Source organism: Penicillium canescens, assembly GCF_028828765.1.
Source record: "Penicillium canescens strain IBT 15451 chromosome Unknown utg000008l_segment0_segment0, whole genome shotgun sequence".
Taxonomy (NCBI): Eukaryota; Fungi; Ascomycota; class Eurotiomycetes; order Eurotiales; family Aspergillaceae; genus Penicillium; species Penicillium canescens.
Genome location: NW_026703970.1, coordinates 2,201,745 through 2,228,325, shown reverse-complemented (window position 1 = coordinate 2,228,325; position 26,581 = coordinate 2,201,745). Strand labels below are relative to the sequence as shown.

At 49.4% G+C, this 26,581-nt stretch overlaps 13 protein-coding genes across 13 annotated transcripts; 4 read left to right on the top strand and 9 right to left on the bottom strand.

The window, feature by feature from the left end:
- Positions 1–68: 68 nt before the first annotated feature.
- N7446_011714 (Zn(II)2Cys6 transcription factor) lies at positions 69–1,994 on the bottom strand (the record flags this gene model as incomplete). The annotated part of the gene is made up of 3 exons (XM_058520456.1): positions 69–93; positions 139–1,159; positions 1,214–1,994. 3 exons carry the CDS (start codon positions 1,992–1,994, stop codon positions 69–71), a joined length of 1,827 nt encoding a protein of 608 aa, XP_058367980.1.
- Positions 1,995–2,394: 400 nt separating this feature from the next.
- N7446_011713 (UbiD family decarboxylase) lies at positions 2,395–3,995 on the bottom strand (the record flags this gene model as incomplete). Its single annotated transcript, XM_058520455.1, has 2 exons — positions 2,983–3,995; positions 2,395–2,931 (listed from the first exon to the last, which is right to left on the bottom strand). The coding sequence occupies exons 1-2, from the start codon at positions 3,946–3,948 to the stop codon at positions 2,395–2,397; spliced, it is 1,503 nt and encodes a 500-aa protein (XP_058367979.1). The 5' UTR covers positions 3,949–3,995.
- A 390-nt stretch (positions 3,996–4,385) lies between these two features.
- Positions 4,386–5,112, top strand: N7446_011712 (flavin reductase family protein; the record flags this gene model as incomplete). Its single annotated transcript, XM_058520454.1, has 2 exons — positions 4,386–4,439; positions 4,483–5,112. 2 exons carry the CDS (start codon positions 4,386–4,388, stop codon positions 5,110–5,112), a joined length of 684 nt encoding a protein of 227 aa, XP_058367978.1.
- Positions 5,113–5,911: 799 nt separating this feature from the next.
- On the top strand, positions 5,912–7,939 carry N7446_011711 (uncharacterized protein; the record flags this gene model as incomplete). Its single annotated transcript, XM_058520453.1, has 5 exons — positions 5,912–6,191; positions 6,241–6,372; positions 6,419–7,010; positions 7,058–7,215; positions 7,263–7,939. The coding sequence occupies 5 exons, from the start codon at positions 5,912–5,914 to the stop codon at positions 7,937–7,939; spliced, it is 1,839 nt and encodes a 612-aa protein (XP_058367977.1).
- Positions 7,940–8,025: 86 nt separating this feature from the next.
- N7446_011710 (uncharacterized protein) lies at positions 8,026–8,714 on the bottom strand (the record flags this gene model as incomplete). Its single annotated transcript, XM_058520452.1, has 2 exons — positions 8,026–8,550; positions 8,607–8,714. 2 exons carry the CDS (start codon positions 8,712–8,714, stop codon positions 8,026–8,028), a joined length of 633 nt encoding a protein of 210 aa, XP_058367976.1.
- Positions 8,715–9,056: 342 nt separating this feature from the next.
- N7446_011709 (flavin-containing monooxygenase) lies at positions 9,057–10,550 on the bottom strand (the record flags this gene model as incomplete). The annotated part of the gene is made up of 1 exon (XM_058520451.1): positions 9,057–10,550. The coding sequence occupies one exon, from the start codon at positions 10,548–10,550 to the stop codon at positions 9,057–9,059; it is 1,494 nt and encodes a 497-aa protein (XP_058367975.1).
- A 530-nt stretch (positions 10,551–11,080) lies between these two features.
- On the top strand, positions 11,081–12,212 carry N7446_011708 (lipase/thioesterase family protein; the record flags this gene model as incomplete). The annotated part of the gene is made up of 2 exons (XM_058520450.1): positions 11,081–11,435; positions 11,488–12,212. The coding sequence occupies 2 exons, from the start codon at positions 11,081–11,083 to the stop codon at positions 12,210–12,212; spliced, it is 1,080 nt and encodes a 359-aa protein (XP_058367974.1).
- A 417-nt stretch (positions 12,213–12,629) lies between these two features.
- Positions 12,630–13,962, bottom strand: N7446_011707 (uncharacterized protein; the record flags this gene model as incomplete). Its single annotated transcript, XM_058520449.1, has 2 exons — positions 12,964–13,962; positions 12,630–12,912 (listed from the first exon to the last, which is right to left on the bottom strand). Exons 1-2 carry the CDS (start codon positions 13,680–13,682, stop codon positions 12,630–12,632), a joined length of 1,002 nt encoding a protein of 333 aa, XP_058367973.1. The 5' UTR covers positions 13,683–13,962.
- Positions 13,963–14,362: 400 nt separating this feature from the next.
- N7446_011706 (cytochrome P450) lies at positions 14,363–16,169 on the top strand (the record flags this gene model as incomplete). The annotated part of the gene is made up of 4 exons (XM_058520448.1): positions 14,363–14,560; positions 14,609–15,054; positions 15,112–15,496; positions 15,555–16,169. The coding sequence occupies 4 exons, from the start codon at positions 14,363–14,365 to the stop codon at positions 16,167–16,169; spliced, it is 1,644 nt and encodes a 547-aa protein (XP_058367972.1).
- A 198-nt stretch (positions 16,170–16,367) lies between these two features.
- Positions 16,368–18,034, bottom strand: N7446_011705 (uncharacterized protein; the record flags this gene model as incomplete). Its single annotated transcript, XM_058520447.1, has 4 exons — positions 16,368–16,491; positions 16,538–17,214; positions 17,266–17,760; positions 17,816–18,034. The coding sequence occupies 4 exons, from the start codon at positions 18,032–18,034 to the stop codon at positions 16,368–16,370; spliced, it is 1,515 nt and encodes a 504-aa protein (XP_058367971.1).
- A 1,017-nt stretch (positions 18,035–19,051) lies between these two features.
- On the bottom strand, positions 19,052–20,510 carry pgxB (uncharacterized protein; the record flags this gene model as incomplete). The annotated part of the gene is made up of 4 exons (XM_058520446.1): positions 19,052–19,432; positions 19,487–19,906; positions 19,958–20,125; positions 20,172–20,510. 4 exons carry the CDS (start codon positions 20,508–20,510, stop codon positions 19,052–19,054), a joined length of 1,308 nt encoding a protein of 435 aa, XP_058367970.1.
- Positions 20,511–21,437: 927 nt separating this feature from the next.
- Positions 21,438–22,042, bottom strand: N7446_011703 (MAPEG family protein; the record flags this gene model as incomplete). Its single annotated transcript, XM_058520445.1, has 3 exons — positions 21,438–21,637; positions 21,700–21,992; positions 22,038–22,042. The coding sequence occupies 3 exons, from the start codon at positions 22,040–22,042 to the stop codon at positions 21,438–21,440; spliced, it is 498 nt and encodes a 165-aa protein (XP_058367969.1).
- Positions 22,043–22,363: 321 nt separating this feature from the next.
- Positions 22,364–26,557, bottom strand: N7446_011702 (putative plasma membrane antiporter; the record flags this gene model as incomplete). Its single annotated transcript, XM_058520444.1, has 11 exons — positions 22,364–23,585; positions 23,643–24,099; positions 24,610–24,822; positions 24,881–24,982; positions 25,028–25,394; positions 25,448–25,496; positions 25,549–25,961; positions 26,010–26,183; positions 26,233–26,339; positions 26,388–26,456; positions 26,503–26,557. 11 exons carry the CDS (start codon positions 26,555–26,557, stop codon positions 22,364–22,366), a joined length of 3,228 nt encoding a protein of 1,075 aa, XP_058367968.1.
- Positions 26,558–26,581: the final 24 nt, after the last annotated feature.

Here is a 26,581-nt window from a genome sequence, read left to right as displayed (position 1 = left end):
TGGTATATAGGACGTACCGTTCATAATTGAATCCAAGTAAGAGACAGGCGAAGTATCCAACGGGTTTGCTACTCAAAAAAGCTATCGGGGAAACTGAAAAGGTCAGTACTGAGGATTATTCGAGAGAAAAATACATACCCCGAAGCAAATTGGGCAGGATTAACACCAGAGCCTGTCCATGTCTCATTTTCCGGAACGCTCATATCCTGCTGTTGATCCAAAGCACTTCGTAGAGTAATGAGGGCCCGAATATGTCGTGCAGACAACCATTGCCCTTCATTTTCCGATATCAAACCCCCCTCATCTGACGCTTTTGAGTCGGCTGAAGAAAACACATCAATGACCTTTTGCTGCAGGTCCCGACATTCGGGATCATTTCGAGTCTCTTCCCAAATACAGAGAAGCAAGGTCGAGCTTAAGACAGTATGCACCATTGACCAACTGCGTAGAGGGACAACACTCAGTGCCTGGAAGTCTAGAAATGCGCGAGATGCATCAATCAAGCTCCCCTTTGCTCTGGCGCGAAGTATTTCAGTCTGCATAAGGAGAGGTTGGGTCTGTGACTGTTTCATTGCAGGACGACAAACCACCGACACGCAGAAAGAGGAATGCATCTTCAATGCGAGGTGTTCGAGGTGCTCTTGAAAAGTGATACAGTTTTCCCGTGCTTGCAAGTGTGGCTTCCCGCGTTGATAGAGGGTATCTATCTGTTGTAAAGCCTCAATTGATCGGTCAGCTTCGCTTGCGCCGAATATTTCCGGTCGCATGATGTCCAGTCCCAGTCGAGTGAGAAAATGCATCACCTCCCGATATGACAGGTCCTGTCTTTGTAAAAGACTGCTATCGAGAGACCAACCGGCGAGTGTAACAATTGGAGGGCGATCGTAACACAAACATAGTAAGCTATCTTGCCATACGATAGTCGACCACAGCTTTTTGACTTTAGCTCGCACATACTCGGGCCAGTGAATGGTACTTCGCTCGGTGTGCAGACCCATCGTCTGAGCAAGTCGAATGGTCGTTCCCAGGAATGCCCAAGCAGCGTCAGATTGGCCCATATTTTGTATTGTGTTACCGAGGATGACAAGTGTTTGGATGATGTCGAGTGAGGGCCGGAAAAGGAAGTTCGCCAGGCGAAGTGCATGGAAAGAGCGGCGGGCTGGATATTAACTTATTAGTAAACAGTCTTGTGCTGAAAATGTATTTAGCTTACCAAAATCCGTTGCAAGTTCCAATCGCTGCGGATATTCGATATCCGAGTAATGTGCCCCCGCAGCCAACGTAGCCAAGAGGAGACTAATATGACCGACAGACTTGTCCGTAGCCCATTTTTCTGTGATCTTATCCTGATTCCGTAACTCCTCAGTAGCATGTGCATTGAGATACGTGCACAGATCCGACTCAAAGCGGTCCATATCAGCCAAAATAGGATTAAATGGATAGGCCGTAACACGATAATAATGGAAGAACTTCAGGACCTCCGTTCTCTGCGGCAACACGCTGAGCAACGACTTCCATCGTTCATGGGGTGTCTTCGGATCCATGAACGGGTAGAAACTGAAAGTATTCTGCAGTCCTAGAACCGAACCGACCTCCCGAGCCATCGATTCATTAGAATCTGATGCCCGCGAACGCAGGATCGAGACAAGGGAGTTGTCTCCTGAATAAACATAATTCTTGACTGCGTCGTCTGGCCGTAGAGATGCCGGTGTCGATGTTTCAGCGGGGTTCCTCACTTCTGACTGTATTCTTCTGGGAGAGACCGAAGCTGCCGATTGGGCATTGGCGCTGGCCTGAGAGCCCTGTCGGCGCCTTGGCCCTCGCGGCACATCAAACGTGCAAATATGAGGATGATCCCGCTTCTGGCACGTCCGACAGGGTTGACTGCCATCGCATTTGACTTTCCTCTTTCGACAGGGATAACAGGCTTTTGGTTCCCGCTCTTGGCGCTTGAGATGGAGTACTCGGTCGACTTCGTCGTGACTGACGCTCATATTGCCGAGAGGCCGAGACCCGGATATCCGAGATTCAAATTTTAATTATGGGGGGCTACAAGCTCTGGAGATTGAATGAATGGTCACAAAGCACGATCATTGTTAAAAGTTTCAAAGGAAACATTCAGCACATCCGAGTTAGCCGTGGCTGAAACTGGAATGACCGTTGCGCACGGACCAGGGACACAGCATCTCATCACCACATCAGGGGCATATATAGCTAGTAAGGATATTTGGGGTGTTATATATGAATGTGGCTACGTTTTGTATGGTCTGCATGTATACTACAGCTGGATTGGAAAATTGTCTCGAAGAAGTATGATGGGCTGTACCAAGCAAATACATATTCTAATTTGAATAACTCCATTTTTGTCTATTATACAAATCCACTCGATACCTCTTACTCCTCCCGGAATCCCATCGCAGTCCAGTTATCCAGGACCTTCTTCTTAAGCTCCTCGGGATAAGAGTGCTCGAAATCAGCAGCCACCCAGTCACGGCCAGTGGTGTACTCAGTGGGCATCAGAGCATCGGAAACAACCTTGCCTCCCTGGACAGGCGACCCGTTGCCATGGCTCATATAAGGAACCAGCGGGAATCCACGTACATCTTCATAGAAAGTCTCATCCAGACCAGGACGGCAACGAGTGGAGAATGCCCACATCACATCCTTGCCATTGTACACATCGATATCATCTCCGCAAAGAACCAAACGATGAATGGTGTAGCCGGGCTTGCTGTTGAAGATCAGATCACCGACTGTCTTAGAGAATTCGGCTGAGGCGGTCTTCATTTCGCGTAGACGGGCGGTGTCAATGCGCAAAGCAACCCAGGTTACCTGCGACTCGAAGGGGGCAAAGGCGTCAGTCACGGGAAGATCATTGTCCTGGCAGATTTGGCGAATTTGGGCGGCGGCGAGCGATCCGATCATGGTGTGCTAGAACGATATGTAAGCAAGTCTTACTAACTCCGCTGAAGGTGTTCTTACTGTCTCATCGGTCAAGCGACCACAGGCTGACATTGGCATGATAGGGTTGTTGCGATAGGTGATGCGGTTGACTGTGTACTTGGGCCAGAGGTGAGTGTCACCAGGGAAGACATAGCCATGCATCTCTCCGAAAGGTCCCTCGGGACCCTTGTCAGTGATAGATAGGGTTCCCTCGAAGACAATCTCCGATGTAGCAGGGACATAAAGACCGTTGGTGTCACACTTGACAAGCTCTAGGGCCGAGCCGGTCATTGCTCCCACGTACTCTGCCTCACTGACACCGTCAGGGATTGGCATGCTGGAAGCCATGATAGCAGCAGGAGGAACACCGAAAGCCAAAGCCCAGGGCATATCACGGCCTTCCTTCTTCCACATATTGTGAATCTGCCAGATGTGTTGCGGCTCGATAACGAGACCAGTCAAATGACGCTTATCGGAGACCATGGCGCGAGCAATGGACCAGTTGGTCCATGATCCATCGGGAGATTGAACAATGTGCATTCCGTAGGTTTGGATATACTTGCCACCATCGTCCTGGTGGATGAGAGGAGCCGGGATCTTGGTAAGATCAATGTCGTCTCCCTCCAAAGCGTTCTCCTTGCAGGGCCCAGTTGATAGAATTTGAGGCGGGATAGGAGTCAACTTGCTGGCCGAAAGCATCTTGTCGAGAATGTCATGCATCGAAGCGGTGGGTGGCAGGGCGAGATGACGAGCCAGTCGACCGTAGCGGTCCTTCGAGGACTTTCTCAATGACGCAGGGGCACCGAGGATGCGAAAGAGACCGTGCTGTGAGCCGATCACATTGTTGAAGAGAGGAGCCTTGTCATCTGTCTCGCAGACACGTCGGGTGATCGCAGCTGCTTCGAGGTTGGCATCTACCGGGGAGTTTATCTCAATCAGATCATTGTCAGCCTTGAGGGCTTCGACAAAAGATCGGAAGCAGAGATGAGGTTCGGTGGAAGTCATTTGGAACGTTCAAGGTGTAGGAAGATATATATCAGGTAACGTTATACTGCAATGTGTTCATTGATCTGCAAGTCACTTATATATGACCGGCCGGCTAGTTCGGCTTAACTTTGGGTCAACGTTCGGGCATGCAAAATCAGACCGGCTCATTCAGGGCAGATTGATTTGATAGCGGGATGCTGCGATGGTCCTGAGACTGCAAGGTTGCGAGCGCCGAGGCCACCGAGGCACCGAGACCCGAGCCCAGAACCACAAAATCGGAAAGGCAAGCATTTTTCGTGAGGTCGGCTTCGGCCATATGTCAGTTTGCTGCACAAAGTGTAAGACAGATCGCCCGCGGATGTATGTAGGTCGACAATCCACTCGGCAAATGTGTCGGCTGAGACCCACGCCTATATAAGGAGGGGTTGGCGCTAAAGACCTTGGAAGGCAACAAAATGTTTTATCAGCCAGGAGTGACCGAACATAATCTCCCCCACGACCCTTTCAAGGTTAGTTGTTCTTCTTCATGCCTGAAGTTATCTGACCATGCAGGCGTGCGTGGTTCCTCGTCCGATCGGATGGATCTCCACCCAGAATAAAGAAGGCCAAGCCAACTTGGCCCCTTACTCGCAGTTCAACAATCTGACCTTCGACCCGCCGTATGTGATGTTCTCGTCCAATCAGACGGTCACCGGTACTCGCAAGGATACGGTGATCAATGCCGAGCAAACGGGAAAGTTCGTCTGGAACCTAGCCACATGGGACCTGCGTGAGGCGATCAACATCTCTGCTGAGCAAGTGCCCTACGGCGTGGACGAGTTTGAGCGTGCCCAGGTGACCAAGGAGCCGGCGACTTTGATGGATGTCCCTATGGTCCAAGAGTCACCTGTCAAGTTTGAGTGCGAATATCACTCCACCGTGCGGCTTCCTGGCAACCCACCGATGGGCACAGTCGACATGGTGATCGGCCGGGTGATCGCCGTTCATATCAAAGATGAGGTGCTCACAGATGGGATTCTGGATATCAAGAAGACCCAGCCCATTGCCCGGTGCGGGTACTATCAGTATACAGTCGTAAAGGAGACCTTTGACATGGTTATTCCCGGGATGTCGGAAGATGTCCTATATGGACTGGAAGGGAGCGCCAAGCGCAATAAAGAGGCCCAATCGCGTGATCCATAGGCAAAGAATCCTTCCATAGTCAGCTCAATCAAGTTATACGAGGCTTTTCCCCGGACACCCGACGGCCCAAGACAACCCCAGAGTTGGCCTCACATCACATGAGCGCCAACAGAGACAGTGAGAGACAGTGGCAAGACTAGCGCGAGCCTAATCTTTGTGGGGGCCTTGCATATTTGCCATTAACTTCGAGACCATGTGGACGGACCACTCACTTATCTCTCCGCCTCGGTTATCAGCATCTTCCTTGCTCCTATAGGCGAATCCGGCTAGCCAAGACTTTGATGTTACAGCGTACCCTACCAGCCAAGCTAGATGGCGCGGGGAGATGGTGTGCCAAGGATGCGCCAAGGGGCGAAATTTGAACTCTCAAGCCGCTTTGCCTAAGCTAAGTGATTGGATATCGCAAGACTTGGCAAAGATTAGCATCTTTGCAAGAGATGATTTGGTGATTTGTTTGAGTTGATGATTTGAGGTCGGCCGTTGGCTTATCAAGGAGTCAGTCGGTTCCAGCCGATAATCACGCTGACAGGTTCGTAGATGTCGCACAGATCAAAGTCTTGGCCGGCTATCGACGGTTTTTTAGTAGCATATCCTGATGCAGGCATTGCTCCGGAGTTCTAGAAGGTGAAGAGACGGAGGGAAGAGAGGAAGAGGTGAGAAGTGGCGGCGTGGCTGATAGAGAGCCTCGCTCCTTCCCATTCGGGGTAGCCCAGGGTCCTTGCCTGCATTTTCCTCTTTTCTTTAAAACCTCACTTTCTCCCTCTTCCTCTTCCTCTTCCCTCAGTCCACCCCTGACACCATGAACGCCTCCGATCCCGTCGACGTGGCCGAGATCGCCAAATCCAAGGCCGTCTCCCAGGTCGGCATCAATGAGAAGGATGAGTTGAGCATTGAGCAGGCTCCCATGCAGGAGGGAACCTTTTACTCTCAGGAAGACAAGTCGGGGGACAGAGAGTACCCCAATGATGAGGATCTCCGCAACCTGCGCCGAGTCGCTGGCAAGGTTCCCTGGCCTGCATACACCGTTGCCTTTGTGGAACTGTGCGAGCGATTCTCTTACTACGGCACTACTGCTGTTTGTACGTTCCACCGCTTCCAGCAAGGGATCACGAGACTAATACAAAACAGTCGTCAACTTCATTCAGCGCCCTCTGCCTGCTGGATCTACCACTGGTGCCCTGGTCCCAGGCTCTGATTTCAGCAATGGTGTGCCCGGTGCCCTGGGTATGGGTCAACAAGCCTCCACAGGATTGACATTGTGTAAGTGAAGTGACCTTGGATATCAACACACTACTGACCTAAACAGTCAACTCGTTCTGGTCTTATATTATGCCCCTGTTTGGTGCTATGGTTGCTGATCAGTACTGGGGTCGGTTCCGCACGATCTTTGCGTCCATTGGCTGTGCTTTGGTTGGCCATACTATCCTCGTCATCTCGGCCATTCCCCCAGTGATCGCAAGCCCCAATGGATCGATTGCATGCTTCTCCATTGGTTTGGTCATCATGGGAGTTGGTACCGGTGGTTTCAAGTCCAACATTTCTCCTCTCATTGCGGAACAATACCGCGAAGAGAAGCCTTACATCCAGACACTGCCCAGCGGTGAGCGTATCATCGTCGACCCGGCTGCCACAGTGGCCCGTATCTACCTCTACTTCTACATGATGATCAACATCGGTTCGCTCGTTGGTCAAATTTCGATGGTCTACGCTGAACGTTACGTCGGCTTCTGGTTGTCTTACCTTTTGCCTACGGCCATGTTCTGTCTCTGCCCCACAGTCCTGTTCCTTTGCCGGAAGAAGTACTACCTCGTGGAGCCCAGTGGAAGCGTTTACACCAAGGCTTTCAAGCTGTGGAAGCTGGGTATGAAGGGCCGCTGGTCTCTCAACCCCATGCGACTGTAAGGATTGATCAACATGATGTGCAAACATCGCTAACCAAATGCAGGTTCAAGAAGAGTGGTCCTAATGACTTCTGGGTCAATGTGAAGCCCAGCCATCTCGGCGCCAGCAAGCCAGCCTGGATGGACTTTGACGACGAGTGGGTGGATGAAGTTCGCCGTGGACTGTTGGCATGCAAGGTGTTCCTTTGGTACCCTCTTTACTGTACGTGACATTCTCATCGAGATACCTCATTATACTGACCTTTCTAGGGCTGGCATACAACCAGATGCTTAACAACCTGACATCTCAAGCTGCCACCATGCGTCTGGGAGGTGTGCCTAACGACATCATCACCAACTTGAATCCTTTCGCACTGATCATCTTCATTCCGATCTTCGATAAGTTCGTGTACCCTGGTCTGCGCCGCATGGGTTTCCACTTCACTCCTGTGAAGCGAATCACTGCCGGTTTCATCGCCGCCGGTCTGTCCATGATTGTGGCCACTGTCACTCAGTACTACGTCTACAAGATGGGCCCCTGTGGCAAGGAAGCCAACTACTGTCTGGAGGTTGAGGGCAAATACACCAACATTTCCGTCTGGATTCAGGCCCTAACCTACATTCTCGGTGGTATCTCCGAAATCTTTGCCTCGGTTACCTCCCTGGAGTACGCTTTCACCAAGGCTCCCCGCAACATGCGATCCCTGGTGCAGGCAGTAGCTCTATTGATGAACGCCTTCTCCTCTGCCATCGGTCAAGCCCTCGTTGGACTGTCCGTGGATCCACTTTTGGTGTGGAACTACGCCATAGTTGCGATTCTGGCGTTCATCGGTGCTGCCGGCTTCTGGCTGACCAACTACAAGACCGATCAGGAGGAGGATCGACTGAACATGTTGCCCAACAGCAAATTTGAAGGACGTCACGAGAGAGACGAGGAAGTCAAATAGGCACTTTCTACTGTATATGAGAAGACGCGTTGTATGAACGTCCTGGACAAGCTGAACAATAGCCATGAAAATATCATTATTGTTAATTACTTTCGCTTTCTCAAACTCTTAATCCTGTCGTTATCTTTTTCAACTGGCTGTGACTTGGCCTTACGTTTAGTGCCAGCTTTCTTCTCAGTTCCTTCTCCCTTGGTATTTTTCGATTTCCCATCTGCTGTACCCTTTTCATCTGCTTTACCCTTTCCATCTGCTTCTCCCTTGCCATCCGCTTCTCCCTTCCCATTCAAATTTCCGTCAATATCAAAAGTAACCCTCTTCCTCGCCTCCTTCGCCGTACCAGTATTCCCAACAAACTGCTTTCCCTCCTTGGACCCTTCAACCTTCTTATCCTCAGTCTCTTCCTTCTCCTCTTCATTCATCCCCTCCCAAGCCTTCTTAGGCAAATATCTCTTCCGCGAATCATCATCTTGCCGCGCAGTCCCAGACCCTTCCTTCGTCTGCCATTCCTCTTCGGTCCATTTATCCAGATGTTTCTGCGATTCGTCTTTGCCTTCTTTACTGGTGTTGTAGCCTCCGCCGCGCTTTTTGTATTCAGAGGCCATCATTTGGGCCTGTGAGACATAAGTATTGGGCATGGAAATTAGCAGTTTAGTAAGGAGAGAAGTACCTTCCGTGCAGACCATTGTCCTGGTTGTCCGCCCTTGTCGCTGTTGTGGATTTCTGTCTTGACTTTATCGCGGAGCTTGGGGTCTGTATATTTGTCTTTTGGGGGCATATTGGCGGATAGTTATATGGAAGAATGGCAGTTGGAGTACAGTTGAACACAGTAGAGTATAATATGTCCAGAGGAAAACCTGGAATTACACTTATATATGGAATCTCGATGACATGTCGATTGTGCATGGTGCAGTGACATCATCCCATGAACTATGAGGACCACGATCTCATACATATCTTATATTGAGATGAATCAACCTCAAGCTATTCTAGATAAACCTAAGATAGGCTAGATATTTATCATTTCAGTCTAAAACAATATGTGTATTCCAAGCGCCATATAATCCAAGCCAAACATAAACATACACAAGCTAAGCGGTATCATATCATAACATGCAAATCACGACATCTTTGGGCGCAGACGAAGACTGGGCCCCTGTACAAACTCCAATCCAGTGTCAATATCACCACCCTGAGCAAACCGCAGATCCTTCAAGTAGTGATCGCGCGGCTGCCACGGACCACGATCCGCAGCCTTGGGAAGAGCCCGCTCGGCGATAGAAACATAAGTCGAGTTAAGGTTGAGAAGACGACGGGCCTGCAGAGTGGCAGCATCCTTCTCCTTCAAGCGCGGTGTGGCCGCAATCAACTTGCGTGACTCCAACTTCTTCAACAGACGACAGACAAACTGCGCCGTCGCATCCGCACCCAGCGTCCACGAAGCATTGGTATATCCAATCACAAATGACGCATTAGGCAGATCCTGCAGCATGACTCCGTTCCAGAGATACTTGTCTCCAATATCAATCTTGCTCCCATCAACCGACAACGCCGAGCCACCAGCAATCTGCAGCCTCAACCCAGTCGCCGTTATAATAATATCCGCATCCAGTGTCTCCCCCGAATTCAGGGTAATCCCGTTCTTGGTCACCTCCTTAATAGTATCAGTCTTCACATCCGCCTTGCCCTTCCTCAAACTGCGGAACAGATCCCCATCGGGACAGACACACAATCGCTGATCCCAGGGATTATACCGCGGCTTGAAATGAGGGTCGTAGGGGATATGGTTCGGTAACTGCTTGCGCACATTCAACTTCAGCAGCCAGCGCGAGAAGTTCGGGAACCGCTGACAAAACAGGAAGAAGATGCGCGAGGTATAGATCCAGATGACGCGCTGGAGACGGCAGTACATCGAGGCCGGCATCAAATATGACAGCCACCGACTGCTTGTTCGATTGGGGAGGGAGAGGATGTAGGTCGGACTGCGCTGGAGCATGGTAACGCGGGCGGCCTGGTCGGCCAGGTTGGGGAGGAGAGTAACGGCAGTAGCACCACTGCCAATAATGACGACCTTCTTATCCTTGTACTGCAGATCCTCGGGCCAGAACTGCGGATGCACGATCTGGCCCTGGAAATTGTCGAGGCCAGGGATGTCGGCCTTCAACGGTTCTTTGTAGTTGTAGTAGCCCGTGCCGAAGATGACGTAGCGGGCGGTGAAGGTCTGCTCTTTGCCGTCGCTGTCGACCGACAGAGACCACGTATTCTCTGCAGTCGACCAGTCCGCCGCGGAGAGTCGATGGCGGAAGAGAATGTGCTCGTCAATGCCGTATTTGTGCGCCGTGTCGCGCACATACTCTTTAATGGCTGACCCTTCGGCAATGGGGTTATCGCGATTCCAGGGGTTGAACTGGAAGCCAAAGGTGAAGAGATCCGAGTCGGAGCGGATGCCAGGGTACTTGAACAGATCCCAAGTACCACCTAGGTCATCGCGGGCTTCGAGGATGGCATAGCTGAAGCCAGGGAGTTGGTCTTGGAGTCGGTAGGCGGCGTTGATGCCGGAGATACCGGCGCCAACGATGATTACATCGTAGCGGTGGGATTTTGTGCCGTTCATGATTGAGATGGTGAAGAGAAGATATGGAGAGTGAATATATTATATTTAAATTGGTCACATGCCTCGGTTTCACGGTGATCGGCGGTGGGGTATACTGTGCACATTTACAGTAGAGAATGCGAACTATAGGACAATGCACACGAAGTATACATCTGACATCGGGGAGATAATCCCTCCGCGATCCTTATTGTCCAAGTGGGTGTTATTGTTAGGAATTCCCCGAGTGCACTTCTGTTCCTGTAACACGATCTATTATTTATTCCGGGCAGTTCCACTATAGTTGTATAGTTGTATAGTTACATGCAATTCAACTCAGCATGCGCTACAATAGATCGTACAATATACCTATAAGATGATTCACACTTCACCAAGTCCATATGCTGCCGAGGGGCTGCCGAGGCCCCCACAGCCAATCCTTACCAGATGAGGATAGCATTGCGACCCCGGGATCGACATCCTCGGTCGAACATGCGAGCTTCAATAATCAGTCAAGTAAGGGCGAGGAGAACGGGCTTTCACAGTCTGTAACCATGTCGCTCTCCAAAGTCTCCAAAGTCTCCCTCACTCTCCAAGAGAAGCTGGACTTCTTCCCGGCCCTGGCATCCATCTTGCTAGCTGGGTTCTATGCGCTCCTCACAGGGCTCTGGCGCACAGAGCGCCAAGCTAAGACGCTGTTCCTGCATCTGGGATACGCAGTATTCCGCAAAGCGACTGCACGGTTGACACCGACTCAGCTGCAATACGTGTCACCGCCATCCCACAAGATCTATGAAATCTATACAAAGAAGACCGGGGCATTGCCTCAATCAGTGGAATTAGGCAATGGCGCATTGGGCCATTGGGTCGGCGATCGCAATGCCGATAATATCCTGGTCTGGTATCACGGTACGTACGAAGAGAATCCAATATATCCAAACATCAAAGCTAATTCCCCCAGGTGGTGGTTTCGGACTCCCCGCCAGCATGGGCCACTTCAAGTTCTATGCGCAATTGATCGCCGACCTCAAAGCCCGCGGCAAAAGTGTCGCCGTCTTCAGTTTGACCTACACTCTCTCCCCGATAGCAACATACCCAACCCAATTGCGCCAGGCAGTAGAATGCCTTCGCCACGTCCTCGCCCAGCCAAACCGCTCCCCATCAACAGTCTTCATGGGCGGAGACTCCGCAGGCGGAAACCTGGTCGGCGGCGTCCTCTCCCACCTAGCGCACCCACACCCAGAAATCAAGCCGGTCGAGCTATCCAGCAACCTAGGCGGCGCAGTCCTAGTCGCGCCATGGACGCTCCTTGATACGGAATTCCCGGACCAAGAAATCTACCACGGCGGCGATCTAATCACGCAAGCAGTCGCACATCCATGGTCAAGCGCCTACCTCGGCAAGGCAACGCGCGATTACTACACCGATCTATCGACCGCGCCGGTAGACTGGTATTCCACCTTCCCGGTGGAATCGGTGTTAATCACTGGCGGAGGAAATGAGATTATGCTTCCGATTATCCAGGACTTTGCGGCCAAGTTCAAGGAAGGCTTTGGGAAGGTGGAGTTGTTTATTGGACATCGTGAGTGTCATGTGGCGCCGGTTTATAATTTGGAGTTGGGATCCAAGGAGAAGACTGAGCAGGGAAAGAAGGTTGAGGCGTTTTTTACTGAATTGATGGTTTAATTGGAAGAGGGGGGCGGCGGGAGGAGATTGTATATAGTTATGGATATTTTTAGTGCAGGCCATGAATTGTGGATATGAAACATCTGTTAATACTATCTGTTAATATTATAAGGGATTGCTCAATGGTGCTGATATCATTAGGTGCCTTAAAGTGTGACATAAAGTATTGGTTTTATGGACTGGGAGTATGTATTTTTAACCCAAAGCTGGGGAGCAATCGGTGGAGTTCCGGATTGTATCAACATCGCAAGGGTGAGATCGGGCACTTTATATTTTTTACATTTCTTACAAGCCCCAAGTAGGTCTGTGTATGGGTGAGGTAAAGCATATGAATATTGAGTACAACAAGTTACCTATGTACAAGTAGGCATTCGTTCTATTTACATTAAAAACATGGGTAATCGCATAAAGACATTCCTACTGCGCATTCTGCTCAGCCTGCTGGGCAAGGCGCATCTTCTTCAAAGCACCGGACGCGAATGCACGCACACCCTCCTGCATCCAAGTGGGCATAGCGCGCACCAGTGAAGCCGCAGAGTGACTGCCAGGCAAGATAACCTGTCCACTGCGCTGGTTCAGGATTTGCCCACAGATGGCAGCGGAGACCACCTCGGGAGTCATAATGGGCTGACGGAAGTGACGCTCGTTGTCGGTCAGGACCTTGATCATGGGGGTGCGAACCCACATGGGGTGAATAACGCTGGAAAAATCAGTGGATGCCTCCATATAGAGTAGACTCGATGGAACTCACCTGGTGCGCACATTGGGCGCATTGTACCAGTACCGCAACTCCTGGCGCAAGCCTTCATGAAAAGCGAGCGCACTCGCCTTGGAGCAGCAATAATCGACCATCTCACCGAGAGCGACAAAGCTAGCCAAACTGGCGATTGTCACGACATGACCATGGTTGACTTTGATCATGGCCGGCAAGAACTCCTTCACCATCAGGAAATGGGAGAGAGTGTTGACCTCGAAGGTCTGGCGAATCTTCGACTCTGGCTCTTCAAGAATAGTCCCATCATGTCCGACTCCAGCGTTATTAACCAACACTGTTGGCTCGCCATGATTCTTCCGAATAGTCGCCGCAACAGCCGCAATGTCCGCCGAGGAAGTAATATTGGCCTGGTAGAATGCGACATTAGCCGGCAATTTGAAATCCGGCTCATTAATATCAAGAATAACCACGCGCACCCCGGTCCGCGACAAATCCTCCATCACCTGCTTGCCAATTCCACTACATCCGCCAGTGAGGAGGATGAGTTCGCGCGAGGGCTCCCATTTCTGGTTGGTAGTCCAGTTCTGCAAAGTCCACTTAGAGAAGAAGCGGTTCACCGAGCGGGTAAGACCCAGGGCGAGGATAATGGCAGCTGTCTTTTGCGCGACGCTGTTGCCCAGCAGATTTTGGGCTGGTTCTGGGAGAGCGGCAATAGCTGCTTGGGCATATTGTTGGATGAGGTCGAGAGAAGACATTGTGGTGGGAGTGGTGAGAAAGAGAGGAGGGAGTCGGAGAGTCGGGGAGTATAAAGAGATGTTTTATCTCAAACATTTGAAGTAACTTTAGCTTGTAGCGTTTCACTAAAAGTGAAAATAAAAGCAAGAAATTGCCTCGGCTTCACAGGTTGATCTTTTCCCATTAGGAAAGCAATGCGAATGACTCCCTCCACATTGATCGGCGAAATCTTCGCACGGTTTTCCTATTTTTGTGGCGTCGGGGATTATGGACGTTTCGCTGCAGTTCACATGTTTCCCCCGCATGCTCTTATATTGTTAGTATACATCTGGGGTCTAAGCGATGTTGATCTGCAAGGATCCACGATGATGCAGTACATGTCTGTATGTTTATGGTTCAGGGATGAAATCATAGGTCGGCTAACCCCTAAGCCCCCCATTCAATCACAGTTGAATGTATTTCCAACGAACCGATTCTATTTGATCGCCACTTGCTAACAGGCAGATAGATTTACTGCATCTCTCATATGAATTCGAAGCCGAGGTCGCATTGGTTCCCCCAACAAGACTAACAGGTGCCGCTCTGGTGGAGTCATGACATGGGCGCAAATGGGTCACCCTAAATATGATCTCCCCCACGGCCTGCATTCTGCGTCTTCACACTCCGAGGTTTCATAGTGAGTCTGTGTGAAACGGCGAATATGAGTGACACTATACCGGCCTTGGCAGCTTTTACCCTCGTGGAGGCCTATTTCCTACAGCGCACTGTCTTCGCAGAGGAGACCTTCCGGACGGTATGTCTGGGTGCGTTAGGAGTGAACCTCCTTATGAAGGCCCTGTATGGGATCATCATCTGGCCTTTCTTCCTGAACCCGCTGCGCCATCTGCCCAAAGTACCGGTGAGTAGAATACACATTCCATAGTAGTACATGTATTAACCTCGACAGGGTCTGATGAACCATGCCTCAATCATCTTCGACTCACCTAGAGGGCGAATGCCTCTGCACTGGATGAAGACCATTCCAAATGAAGGCCTCATCCACATGCGTGACATGATCTGCAAGAGCTACGTGATCGCAACGAACCACCAAGCCCTGCTGGACATCATGAGCACGAACACCTACGACTTTGAGAAGCCATGGCGATTCCGTAACTTCTTGGCTCGCATCATCGGCTTTGGAATGATTCTTTCCGAGGGCGCCGCTCATAAAAAGCAGCGTAAAGCGCTCACCCCCGCGTTCAATATCAAGAATATCCGCTCCATGTACTCACTAATGTGGGAGAAGACTGGTCGATTCTTGGATGAAATGGAGAAAGAGTTAATGCATCATCCCATGGAGGGATCAAATGCTGATGAGAAGATTGGCAAGTTGGAAGTTGGAGAATGGGCGAGGTGCGTTCAAATAGTGTCTTATCCAAAGTGTCCAACTATATGCTAACACTCGTCTAGCCGTCTAACACTTGACATCATTGGCCCTGCAGCCATGGGTAGAGACTTCTGTTCGCTCCAGGATAAAGATAACCGTGTCGCCGAGAGTTTCCTTAATATTCTTGAGCCGACCACAGAGAAGATGGCCTTCTTGGCAATGAACTTCACCTTGCCTCAATGGATCGCTCAACGTGTGCCCTGGCGTATGAACGATGTGATCACCAACGAAACCAACTTCCTCCGGAATCTATGCAACGATATCGTCCGCGAGAAGCGTCAGACCCTCGCTGCGTCCAAGGCATCTGCTAAGGACCTCGAGGCTGATATCCTGGGTACGATGATGCTCGGTGGAGATTTCTCAGATACCGAGTTGGTTGATCAGATGTTAACTTTCCTGGCTGCCGGGGTGAGTATCCACAGACTACTTGTATAAACCCATAAGCAAACAGCTAACAATGTATTAGCATGAAACAACAGCTAGCGCCCTAACTTGGGCCTGTTACCTCTTGACCCTACACCCTGAATACCAAACCCGTCTCCGCGAAGAAATCCGCACACAAATCCCATCCGGTACTAGCCCAATAACCCACCAAGACCTCGAATCCCTCCCACTTCTCAACGGCGTCTGTCAAGAAGTTCTTCGTCTTTATCCAACTGTCCCAGCCACAATCCGTGAATCAGTCCGGGATACGGTTGTCGCAGGCAAGCATGTTCCAAGGGGAACAAGGGTAATCCTTTGCCCCTATGCCATCAACCGATGCCCCTTATTCTGGGGTGATAATGGGGACGAGTTCCTCCCTGAGCGATGGATCGACACAGACAAGAATGGGAACCAAGTGCCAAATAACAATGGAGGTGCATCTACAAACTTTGCACAGATTACATTCCTACATGGTCAGCGTGCTTGTATTGGTAAGGACTTTGCACGTGCTGAGCTGAGGTGTGCTGTCGCTGGCGTTGTTGGTCGGTTCAGGTTTGAGATGCAGGACCCTAAACAGGAGATTCATATTGCTGGGGCTGTCACCACGAAGCCTGTTGAGGGTATGAACCTGAGGATGCAGAGGGTTGATGAGTGGTAGATTGTATATGTTACAATATGGTTTTGATGTTTTATATGATTTTATGATCTGCTTTTCTGCTACGGATACTTACTCGACTTGGAGGGGTTTGCCAAAAGACAGAATTTATCACGGTATAGCTATAATCTGATCGATGGATATAGTAGCATAACATAGTGTGCCAATTGATCTCATCCAGTAATACTATTCAGTAAAACATCATCGCCATGCAGCTCCTCGCCATTGTACTAAAATGGTAGGAATGATGCTGACTGCTACTATCAGAGCAATAGCAATACCCGCACCACCAGCCCATCCGACCGTCTCAAACATTTGAGGGAACCTGCTTCAGTGAGTAAACATCATAGCTAGCGTGGAGAAGAACATACCAGAAAGGGCCAATGAATCCCCACATCTGACGAACAAAAGTAATAAACACACCAACACTCGAAGCATCCTCGCGGTAACAATCGACCGCGTAAGTAATGTCAATAGTAGTAACAATCTGATTACCCCCAGCAGCGATAGCTGCGCCAATGACCGGAGTAATATTCCAAGTACTCCCAGCATCCCGAAGTTGGACGGCAAACACCACGATACCACAAATGGTAAGGACATGGCCAATATGACTCAACCAAAGACGATATTCGGGTGCAGGGGGCTCTCCAATACGCTTCTGGCGCACCAACATCCACCGGTCGGAGATAAAGCCGCCGATCTGCTCTCCAATGACAGAGCCGATCACCAAGCCCAAGAATTGAAGACCAACTTGTTGCGTGTTAAGGCCGAACATCGCCGGGTAAAGCTGAGGTATCTCGATTGTGAGCATGACACTGCCCCAAAGGAAGATCATGGCATATGCGGCTGCTGGTAGTAGCACACATGGCTTGCCAAAGTAGCTCAAGGGCTGGAAGAAGTCCCAAAGTCTGAATGGAGTCCGATCGATGCGGCCAAACTTGAAAAGACTCTCCTTAACACTGGTCACATTGTGCGAGGCATGTTCACTGCGGACATAGAGGGATTCGGATCCGAGGAAGAGGTATAGAATGAACTGGATTGCATTGACCTGCAAACCACGTCAGCTTTAGTCAATAGTCTACAATGAAGATGGACTCACAATGGCAAGAATGTAATAGATCCACCGGTATCCAACACGTAAAGCGATGAAGCCCGTAATGAAAGGAGCAGCTGGCACACCAATCGTGACCATCAAAGTCCACGCACCCATGCATCTCGCACGATCCTTCTTGAAAAAAGTCTCGGCAACAACAGCACTACCAATAGCCGCCGCAGGACTAATAAAGAAAGCAGTGATGGCACGACAGAGACCCATTGTGGCATACGAATAGCTCTTCGCACAGCCAATATTTCCGACCAAACTGCAGATCAACGAGATCAAAAAGATTGGACGACGACCGAATCGATTGGACAGCGGTCGCCAGAACAAGGGTGCACCACCTAGCACGGCAATGAATAGTGATACCAAGTAGCTAGTGCGTTGCATGCTGACTTCTAGGTCCTCGGAGATGTTTTCGAATGCGGATTGGATGGAAGCGGCTGTGAACGTGGCCATCATGGCGTGGAAAGCGACGAGAGCGAGGTTTATGTTTTTCTATAGAAGGAAAGTGTCAGCTTTGTTGGTGTGCTTCAAAAAGGAATGTTCTCACCCTCCATCGTGACCAGTTGTAGGGATCTGCATCGTTCATGTCAGGGAGAGGATCAAGATCCAATGTGCCATGTCGTGCGAGAAGATACTGGCGATGCTCCTCAGACAGATGAGCAACTTGGTCTTCAATATAGAAATCAGAGTACTTTCCAGCTTCAGTTCCCTGAGGACCAGGATCAACTCCTTCAACATGCATATGTTGGCTATCAGTCTTCTCCATCATGAATATAAAGTCCACCAATGCTTGAGGGAAGAGATGGAAGAGATATTAGATAACGGATTGTGAGAGAAAGAAATGTACGTTGCTTTCTATCCCTGGCTCTTTATATGAGCTACCCCCTAGCACCACGGACATCTCATCTAGTGTTAACCCACTTCCCCGTACTCCCCATCTTTCCAGCGATCTGGGGGGTGGGGGCAAGACGTGGACTCATCTCCACCCTCAGACTAGACTCAAGGATTTGCAGACAAACGAAAACCAAGTTCCAGTCAGGATGCTATCCCAGTAATTGACTTGACCAAATCCGAAGTAGATATGAGCTTGCGGGTATAGTTTCATCCGCTCCAGTAAGAGCGTGCGTGGAGAGTGTGGGGTGGGGAGAGACGACGTTCTCCTGGAAGAATCACCAATCGTCAATAATAGTAAGTAATATCAGTCTGCGGTGATAGCTCGATATTCAAATTTGCCTCTAGTCTCTTTATTTCACGCGAGAGATTGTGATATGGTCTGATGAACGGACATCACCTTCTCTCTCACCGACGAATATAGTCGACTCGCAATGCTTATACCGTCTTGGCTGGCTGGGCAAGCCCACCTGGAACAGTGGCCCTTCTCAAATCCCCACATTCAAACCTTGGCTTGTGTTGTCGGCTTCGAGATGCTCAGACTCAGTGCTCAGACGAAATCGTTTATCAAAGCTCCGTACGGCCGAGCGCGGGATAGTACAGGATAAACGATGACTTATGGCCAATCTGGTGCTTTTGCTTAGAAAGTAGGTGTCATGAAACATTGTCCACTAGGATTGTGGCGGTTGTTGGTGAATTCCCGATGATCTCGGAGATTATTTCCTATTACTTCGTTGTGTCCTCGGAGACATGCAGCCACTTCAGCTGAAGGAATCACTTCTTCATTTAGGCTCTATTTTGCTCTGTATCTCTTCTCATAGTGGTACTTTTGATTATATTGCCAATCCCTCAAAACCATAAGCTATCCAAGTCACTCATCATACTGGTCTATCTAGCTCGTAGTCGACACACATTCCACACCAATGTCACCCTGGATTCCATCGCAGATAATTTCTGAGCCACCATCGGGGCTAACAAGGTTGATGTTTTCCATATGAATATCCGAGCACACAGCATTAGGCGAGCAGGTCAAGTCGGCAACGACTTCATCCTCAGCTCCCGATGAGGTACCATAGATGTTCTCAAAGGTGATGTTGGTGATGTTGACGGCAGAGGGATACTTAGCACAAGTGGTGGCGTTGATGTTGAAGTAGCATTGATCCAGGACAATGGGCTTGTCGGTATTCTCAATGTGGATATTCTTGTAAGTGATGTTGTTGATACGGCCATAACCAACGTCAGGTCCAGCCCAGGCCTTGAGACGGGCACCAGTCTATATTTTTTTGTTAGAACAATATCACTGTAGTGGAATAATATCATCTCATACCTGGCCGTTGAGCAGAGTGACGTTCTCGATCCAGGCATTCTCAATGATGTCCTGAACTCCAGAGTACTGTCCAATGCTACCCATGCTCACTCCGTGAGTGTTGTTACACCACAGATTCTGCACAAAGATGTTGGTGGTGTTGGGCTTGGGTGAGAAGCAGTCATCACCGATATCGACGCGGGTGTTAGTAACGGTCAAGCCGTTCACGTTGAGAGAATCAAATCCATCGGTGTTCTTGGGAAGTGCAGATGCATTGGTCGAGTACGCATTGATGAAAACATCGTCAAAGACGACATCATTGGTGCGGACAAAGAAGTTGGTCCAGCAAGGCGAGTTTAGTTGGGTGATTCCTTCAACGCTGACTCGAGTAGCGTTATCTGTCAGGAAGAGAATGGGGCGGTAAAAAGTGTTTGATGAGTCCTTATATACGTGTTAGTTGAATATTCCTTAGGTTGCTTGATTCATTCTTACCAAAATCTCCCGGCCAGCAAAGGCGTTGTACCAGGCTTGGCCATTTCCATTCAAAGTACCCTTGCCGAAGATTTTGATGTCTTGGCCACCCCAAACCCAGAAGGTAATGGACTTCTGGAAAGCATAGTAGAAGTTGTTTGCTTGCCAGTACTCGATATCATCCGTAAACTATAAATGTCAGCATGGCTCATCCTTTTATGGCACAATGACATACCTTCAATTCACCATCGAGCTGCACTTCGATGTTATCCAAGAAGCTAAGATCAAGCTTCTTTCCAATAACATACTTCTTGTTCTTCTGGAGAATGAGTCGTCCACCGTGGTTGGCAGCCTTGATACCCCAAAGGAAATCATCGGAGATATCATCAGTGTCACTCTTCGATGAACGAATTGTTACCGTGCGACGGTCTTTGTACTTCTGGCCGTGGGCACCAATCTTCTTCAGTTCACCCTTATGATTTGCAGGAATGATTGACGCTCCCTTGATAACATGTTCTGTTGCAAGAGCACTGGCTGTGCTGAGAAGCAGCGCACCGATAGCGAGGAACTTCATGGCCAGTTCAATTCGAGGGATTGATGAACTTGTCTGTAAGTCAATGTAAAACGAGTCAAGCAGGCATTTGTGTCTACTTTATAGATTACCCCAGAGTGTCAATTGTAACAGCCGAGCTCATCTCGAGCTATAACCTACTAATCCGGGGAACTGCAATAGGCGGAGGAGGCAGAGATTTCTCCGCCTATAAGAAACTATCAATCGCATGTTTCCCAGACAAGGATGATCGGCAATGAGTGCGGAAAAAGTGCGGTACGAGTGCGGTAGTATACAGCGTAGACTATGCAGGTGCGACTCGGTATAGATGAAATCATTTTCTCCGCATTTCGCCAAGATCATCTTCGAGCGGGGATGCGGAGGGACTTTAGTCAAGAGAAGCTTGGGCAGTGCTAAATCATCTTTATTGGCATTTCAATGCGCCTCTGTTGTGGTCGGGATACATTCCACCGTCTTGGGCTGGTTTCCACATGAGAAATGGGATATTCCACCAATCAGGGCTTGACTTGATCATGCATAGATCTGGGGTTAAACCTCGGGCTTTGACAGATGAACGGCATTTTTGATGTTTGTTTATTTCCGGGGGTAGATTTTGCGTCTTGGTATCGTTGTGGTATTAGAGTGCCTGGGCGCCCAGTGTTCGGAAGTGAGGATTCACCGACTGTTGACCTTCCACGCCGTTTCGGAAAAACAAGCTTGCAAATACGAGGTTTGAAGTCAGTTTCAAGGATGGTTGTTCTTGTTATTTACTTGGTATTCAGGTCAACTAGCTGTAAAAACGACACGTCAGACATCGCCCGCCTGCGACACCTTCTTGACTGTCCAATGTCCCCAGTCTCCTTGTTTTCGAATGATATTCTCTCTCGCCATGAGAACAATATTTTTCGGAGAAGCAGTTATACCATGAGTGATGTTATCGACGCGTCTCGATTACAGCTTCTTGCCAGCCAGCACCAGAGCAGTGACGCAGCTGATGTTACCCGACCACCAAGTCACAGAACGAAGATAGCTCACAGTTGGCGAGTCGATGTACGAGTAGGCAAAGCTGTACGCAACGCGTGAAAGGGTATACCAAATACCAATGCCGTTGATGGTCTCATTGGGGAGACCGGCGTACAAGGACAGCAACACTAAATCATGTCAGTCTAACTGGAAAAATCATTAAGAAAAATCAACTGGCAAGGTCACATACTCGCCGCAACAAACAGCGGATATCCCTCCTGCGCGTTCGCATGCGCAGCCTCCTTCCGCTTGAGCTTCTCAAGCGTGCGACGGCTCAGCTTGCCTTCCTGAACAGCGCGTTCGCCGTACTTAGACAAGTCTTCGCGCGGGGAGTCATTATGGTCGAGACCATAATACATCTTCTCACCACGAATGCTCATGAAGCAAAACGCGAGGAACCAGTTGCCCACCAGGAACCCAGCGGCGTGGTTTGCTGGCTGTTGGCCAGCTGCAGCGCGGAGGCCCAGAGTTGTTAAAATGGCACTGCAACAGTTAGTCTTGCTTCTCTGTACTGGGTAGGCAACATACGACATGGTTATGGATGTTCCTCAGAATGTTGGGGACTGCCCTCCTTATATAGAGCGATCGGCGCATGTGGGCACGAACCGAGGAGATGAAGTCATGCCGATCAAGTTCGATGATATCACTGTGCCAACTTTGCTATGCGAACTGACATCTGAGTTGACAATTGGGATGTTAACCCCGGGTTTGCTGGGCTTTACAGAGGTTCAGGGTAAATTGCGAAGTTTTCAGCCAACCCAAAGTTTCTTTGATCACTCCATAGTACCAACTTCAAATTACACACTCTGCTATTCTCGCAACTGGAATAATCGCCTTCTTCATTATACAGTTCATTATGCAATGCGCGGAAGAACCAAATAACTATCATATTCTCCACCCGTGTGGACAATGTGCTGTCCCTTGTTCTCATCGCGAGGCTCAGTCGGCCTCAACATCTCGATCTCTGGCAATGACATATCATGGCCTGAAATCTTCAATACCAATCCCTCGCCTGCTTCATACACAACACCCATGGGCCAGATCGGACTCAGCAGCTCCACGATCTCACCGGGCGTAATTGGTTGCCGTGAGCGGTGATCATAAGAAGGATACTCATCGTCACTGGTGCGAGGAGCCATACTAACGCGATGAGACGCACGGAGCATTCCCTGGGGACCGAGGTGTTTAGCAACATTCACATTGGGCACTTCGGGCTGCGGTTGTGGCATGGGAGACCAATTGAGAGACTCGAGGACTTCGCCAGAAGCAGACAGTTTGCGAATCTGTACAACAACGTCGAGATCATCATGTGAGGGGGCTGACATGAAGATTTTAACAAACGGTCGCCCACAGAGCTCCGTGTACTCGGAGAAAACCAGCTTGAAGTCCGAGGAGTCGGTCAGAGAGTGGCTCTCATGTGTTGTCGTTGCGGTGGCGTCCGGCTTGGAGGGACTAAGTGACTTTGTGGCAGCGTCAAGGTAAAACTTTTCCATGCGCAGACGTGCAGGAGGCCACTCTTGCTCAGGTCGCTCCACGATTGTTTTTGCTGGGCTATTTTCAAAACCAAGCAAGGTGAGTCTCACTGGAGGAGTATCTTCTTCCCAGCCATTTTGGATACCCTTGGCGTAGAAATCGAAGAAGCGTTGAAGGTCGTCATTTGCTTTGACAGTATATAGGTCGTGCCACTCCTGGGAAGCATGAATTCGAATCCATTTCTTCGGAGTAGATGCTGTCTGAAATCCCTCAAGAGATCCTTCCGTGTGAAGGCCTGTCGAGTAGGAGGCTGTGAAGTACACCGGAATATCGCGAATATTCTTGGCGTCAATTTTTTTGCTCTGCCAGTACGCATCATACAATGGATGCTCTTGCAGCATCTTCCCAAAATCCTCCATGTTAGCCAGACCGGCGAATCCACCCATGATCAAACCCATAAAGACCGGATTGGGGATCCCGCCCCGGCAGTTTTGCTGAAGATAAGGATCTGAAAGACCTTCCCATGGGGCAATTGCCTTTAGAGCTGGGTGGGAGAGTCGGGAGGTAAAGTTAGTTTGGGATATGGAGAGCCAGGAATTCCCACTATGCTTCAATTAGTCTCGATACTAACCTTAGAACATATATTCCTCAAGGACTCACGCAAGAACAACTGATCCATTGCACCACGGTTGCTGAGATACCCAAGTAATACAATCATAGATATCTTCTGCCTCCTGTTGACCCCAGAAAACAATATTCCCCTCCGAATGCGCGCATCCCCGAGCATCGATGTCAACAACTGCATATCCACGCTCGGCCCACTCAGCAGGGTTGGGACCTTCGAACGTCTCGTATCCACTCAGGCGCTGGTATGGAATTCCCATACGGTAGGGACCCATGAGATCATACGACAGAACACCCGAATCGACCTTTCCATATGGACTATAAGGAATGATAGCGGGTACTTTGTCTCCACGGGTCGGCCGGAACACATCACCGTAAAGCTTGATCCCATCGCGCATAGTGATTGCACAATCCTGCTCCCAAGTCACATCCACAGGGAATGCTTGAAAGCCCGCCTGCTTCACATGGCCCTTGGGGAGATTCGTGACGCGACCTGGATGAAATCCATTGTAACAGAAGGCTGGGTGTTTGGCAGGATGAGGGAGCTGTTTCCAAGCTATGTTAAAATCTGAAGAAGACATTCTGTTGGGAGATAATTATCCTCAAGTCTTGTTAGAAATGAGGGGTTTAAGTACGGCGGACAGTATACTTCTGCTGGAGTACACGTACACGTACGGGATCCCCATTTATATCCGTACATCCGTCACTCCACATCCCGACGACTAAGCGGAAGCGGACTTCCAACAAGATTCTGAGACTTATGGAAATCATCTTTAGGGCTTTCATAAGAGAAGTCTTCATAGTTCTTCATAGCTATTCGGTTTGTACAAATTTGATGTCTAAACCACATTTCTTGCAGATATAGTCCGCTCAAGCTCCCGTGAAGACGCCTTAGTCGAATCTCGTTCCAGTGAGCCAGTATAATTTGAGTCTCCACTGCAGTACAACATTATCATATCCGGTTCTCCTTGGCTATTGCTATCATATGTTTGAGGTCGCTGACCGGAGGCACAAGAGAAGCGGTTGTTGAGCACAATCGAGTGACCTTGGCGATCGACCACACTATTGTTGGGGACCGGTTCGTTCTCTGAGAGTAGAACTATTTCGATTGGATGGTCTTTGATTGTGGGAACCTTGAACCATTTATAGAGGCAGTTCAGAACTGGTATCGAGAGTCCATGGATGACGATGGAGAAGAAGACGAGCCAGTAGACCACTGACACATGATTGTTAGAAAAGCTCAGACCAGAAAATGAAGAATTTCGGAATCATACCGGGAATCATAGTCGAAGTCAGAGTGTTGATCTCGACATCACTTTCTCCTGGGTCCGGTAATAGTCTGCGTGCATACTCCACATATGATATTGCGCCAATTCCTGGAAGTTGTCAGTATTCTAAATTCAACAAATTGGTGAACCTACCAATCGGCCCAAAGTAACCCATAAATAATGCCTCTTTCCAATCATTGCACACTTTAGGCATAAATCGATATCCCATCATGATCGCCGGGATCCGGCGAAATATCAAAATCAAGAATCCCAACCCGACCAGTTGGGCGATGGTGATTCCATTCTGGCTGGGCATTTGAAACTGATCCCATGGCGTAATAGCACCGAGAAACATGAACGTCCCAAAGTTCAGGATAATTTCAATTGCAGGATTGAAAGAATCACGCCTTTCTTCAACTTCGAAATGGTATGATCCGTCCCAATTCAAAGCGCAACCGGCGACGAAGCAGGCGAGGGTCTCATCAGATCCGAAACAGCCACAGGTGCCGACAATAAACAGCTACAAACTTGTCAGTTGCCGACATTCTCGGGTCGGATGATTCCGTCACTCACTCCAATAGCAACGGGATATAGGAAGAAACTCTCCCTGTCAACCCATCGTCTGCGCTTTTGTTAACCAGTGTTTCAACCTCAATATCGGAATTCCCATCTACCTTTTTGAAGCCACATTCAACGCTTTCCGACTCAAAAATCCGACAAGGACACCATATCCAGCGCCCATAACCAGCATGTATAATACCCCTTCAACAGCCCAATGTGCCAAAGCGCGTCCGACATCGCCACCAAACCGACCAGTATCTTGTTCGCCAATCCAATCACGCCTATGATTTGTGAGGTCGGCCTCTGCTGAATTCATTACACCCGGTGGAGAGTCGGTATAACGAAGGAGAGCAATCGAGAGCAAAAGAAACGGAAACCCGAAACCATCATTTCCACCTGCTTCGGCAGAAATAAATTCTCGAAGGTGCCTTCGAACGTACTGATCTGCGAAAGGGCCTTTGGCGATGGCCTGCGAGAGAACTGGATCGATGCATATCACACAAGATCCGATGATGAGTGAAGTCAACTGGCGAGAATTAGTACGATGGTATATAGAAACACACTCGCCACTCACGAAGCTCAACTGAGGGATTATCAGCTTGATACATGCCGATGTGATCAACCATTGGATGGTCATCAAAGGCAGTAAACAGATCGTGAGCTCAACTAGGCGAAGCCGAAGATACCGTTTTGGTAGTTCATATCCAACTTTGACCATCGCGATACCAATTACCAGTCGGCTCAGGCCCTGCGATCATTAGTTCAGATATCCATGCTTGTCATTCCAGGATACTTACATAGGCAATGTCACCAACATCAGTTTTAGAGTCCCCACTCCATTGGCTCACGTTGATGAATCTGGCACAAAAGGGCCCTATTATAGCGCCCACAATAAACGACGGTACTGTGTATGATCAGTAACTGTCCTTCGATAAGAAGTTGCGATACATACACGCTTCACCAAGGTACCATCTTTGCTTGATCTTCACAGCAACGAAACCAAAGACCAAAATGTAGATTCCTATATAGGTCAGAAAAGTACCTCACGGAACGTGCAAAGGTCTCACCTGACAATGCAAGGACAACATTCACACTACTAAGATCCAAAATCGGATGGAGCATCCTGTTCCCGCAAGACGCGAAGAA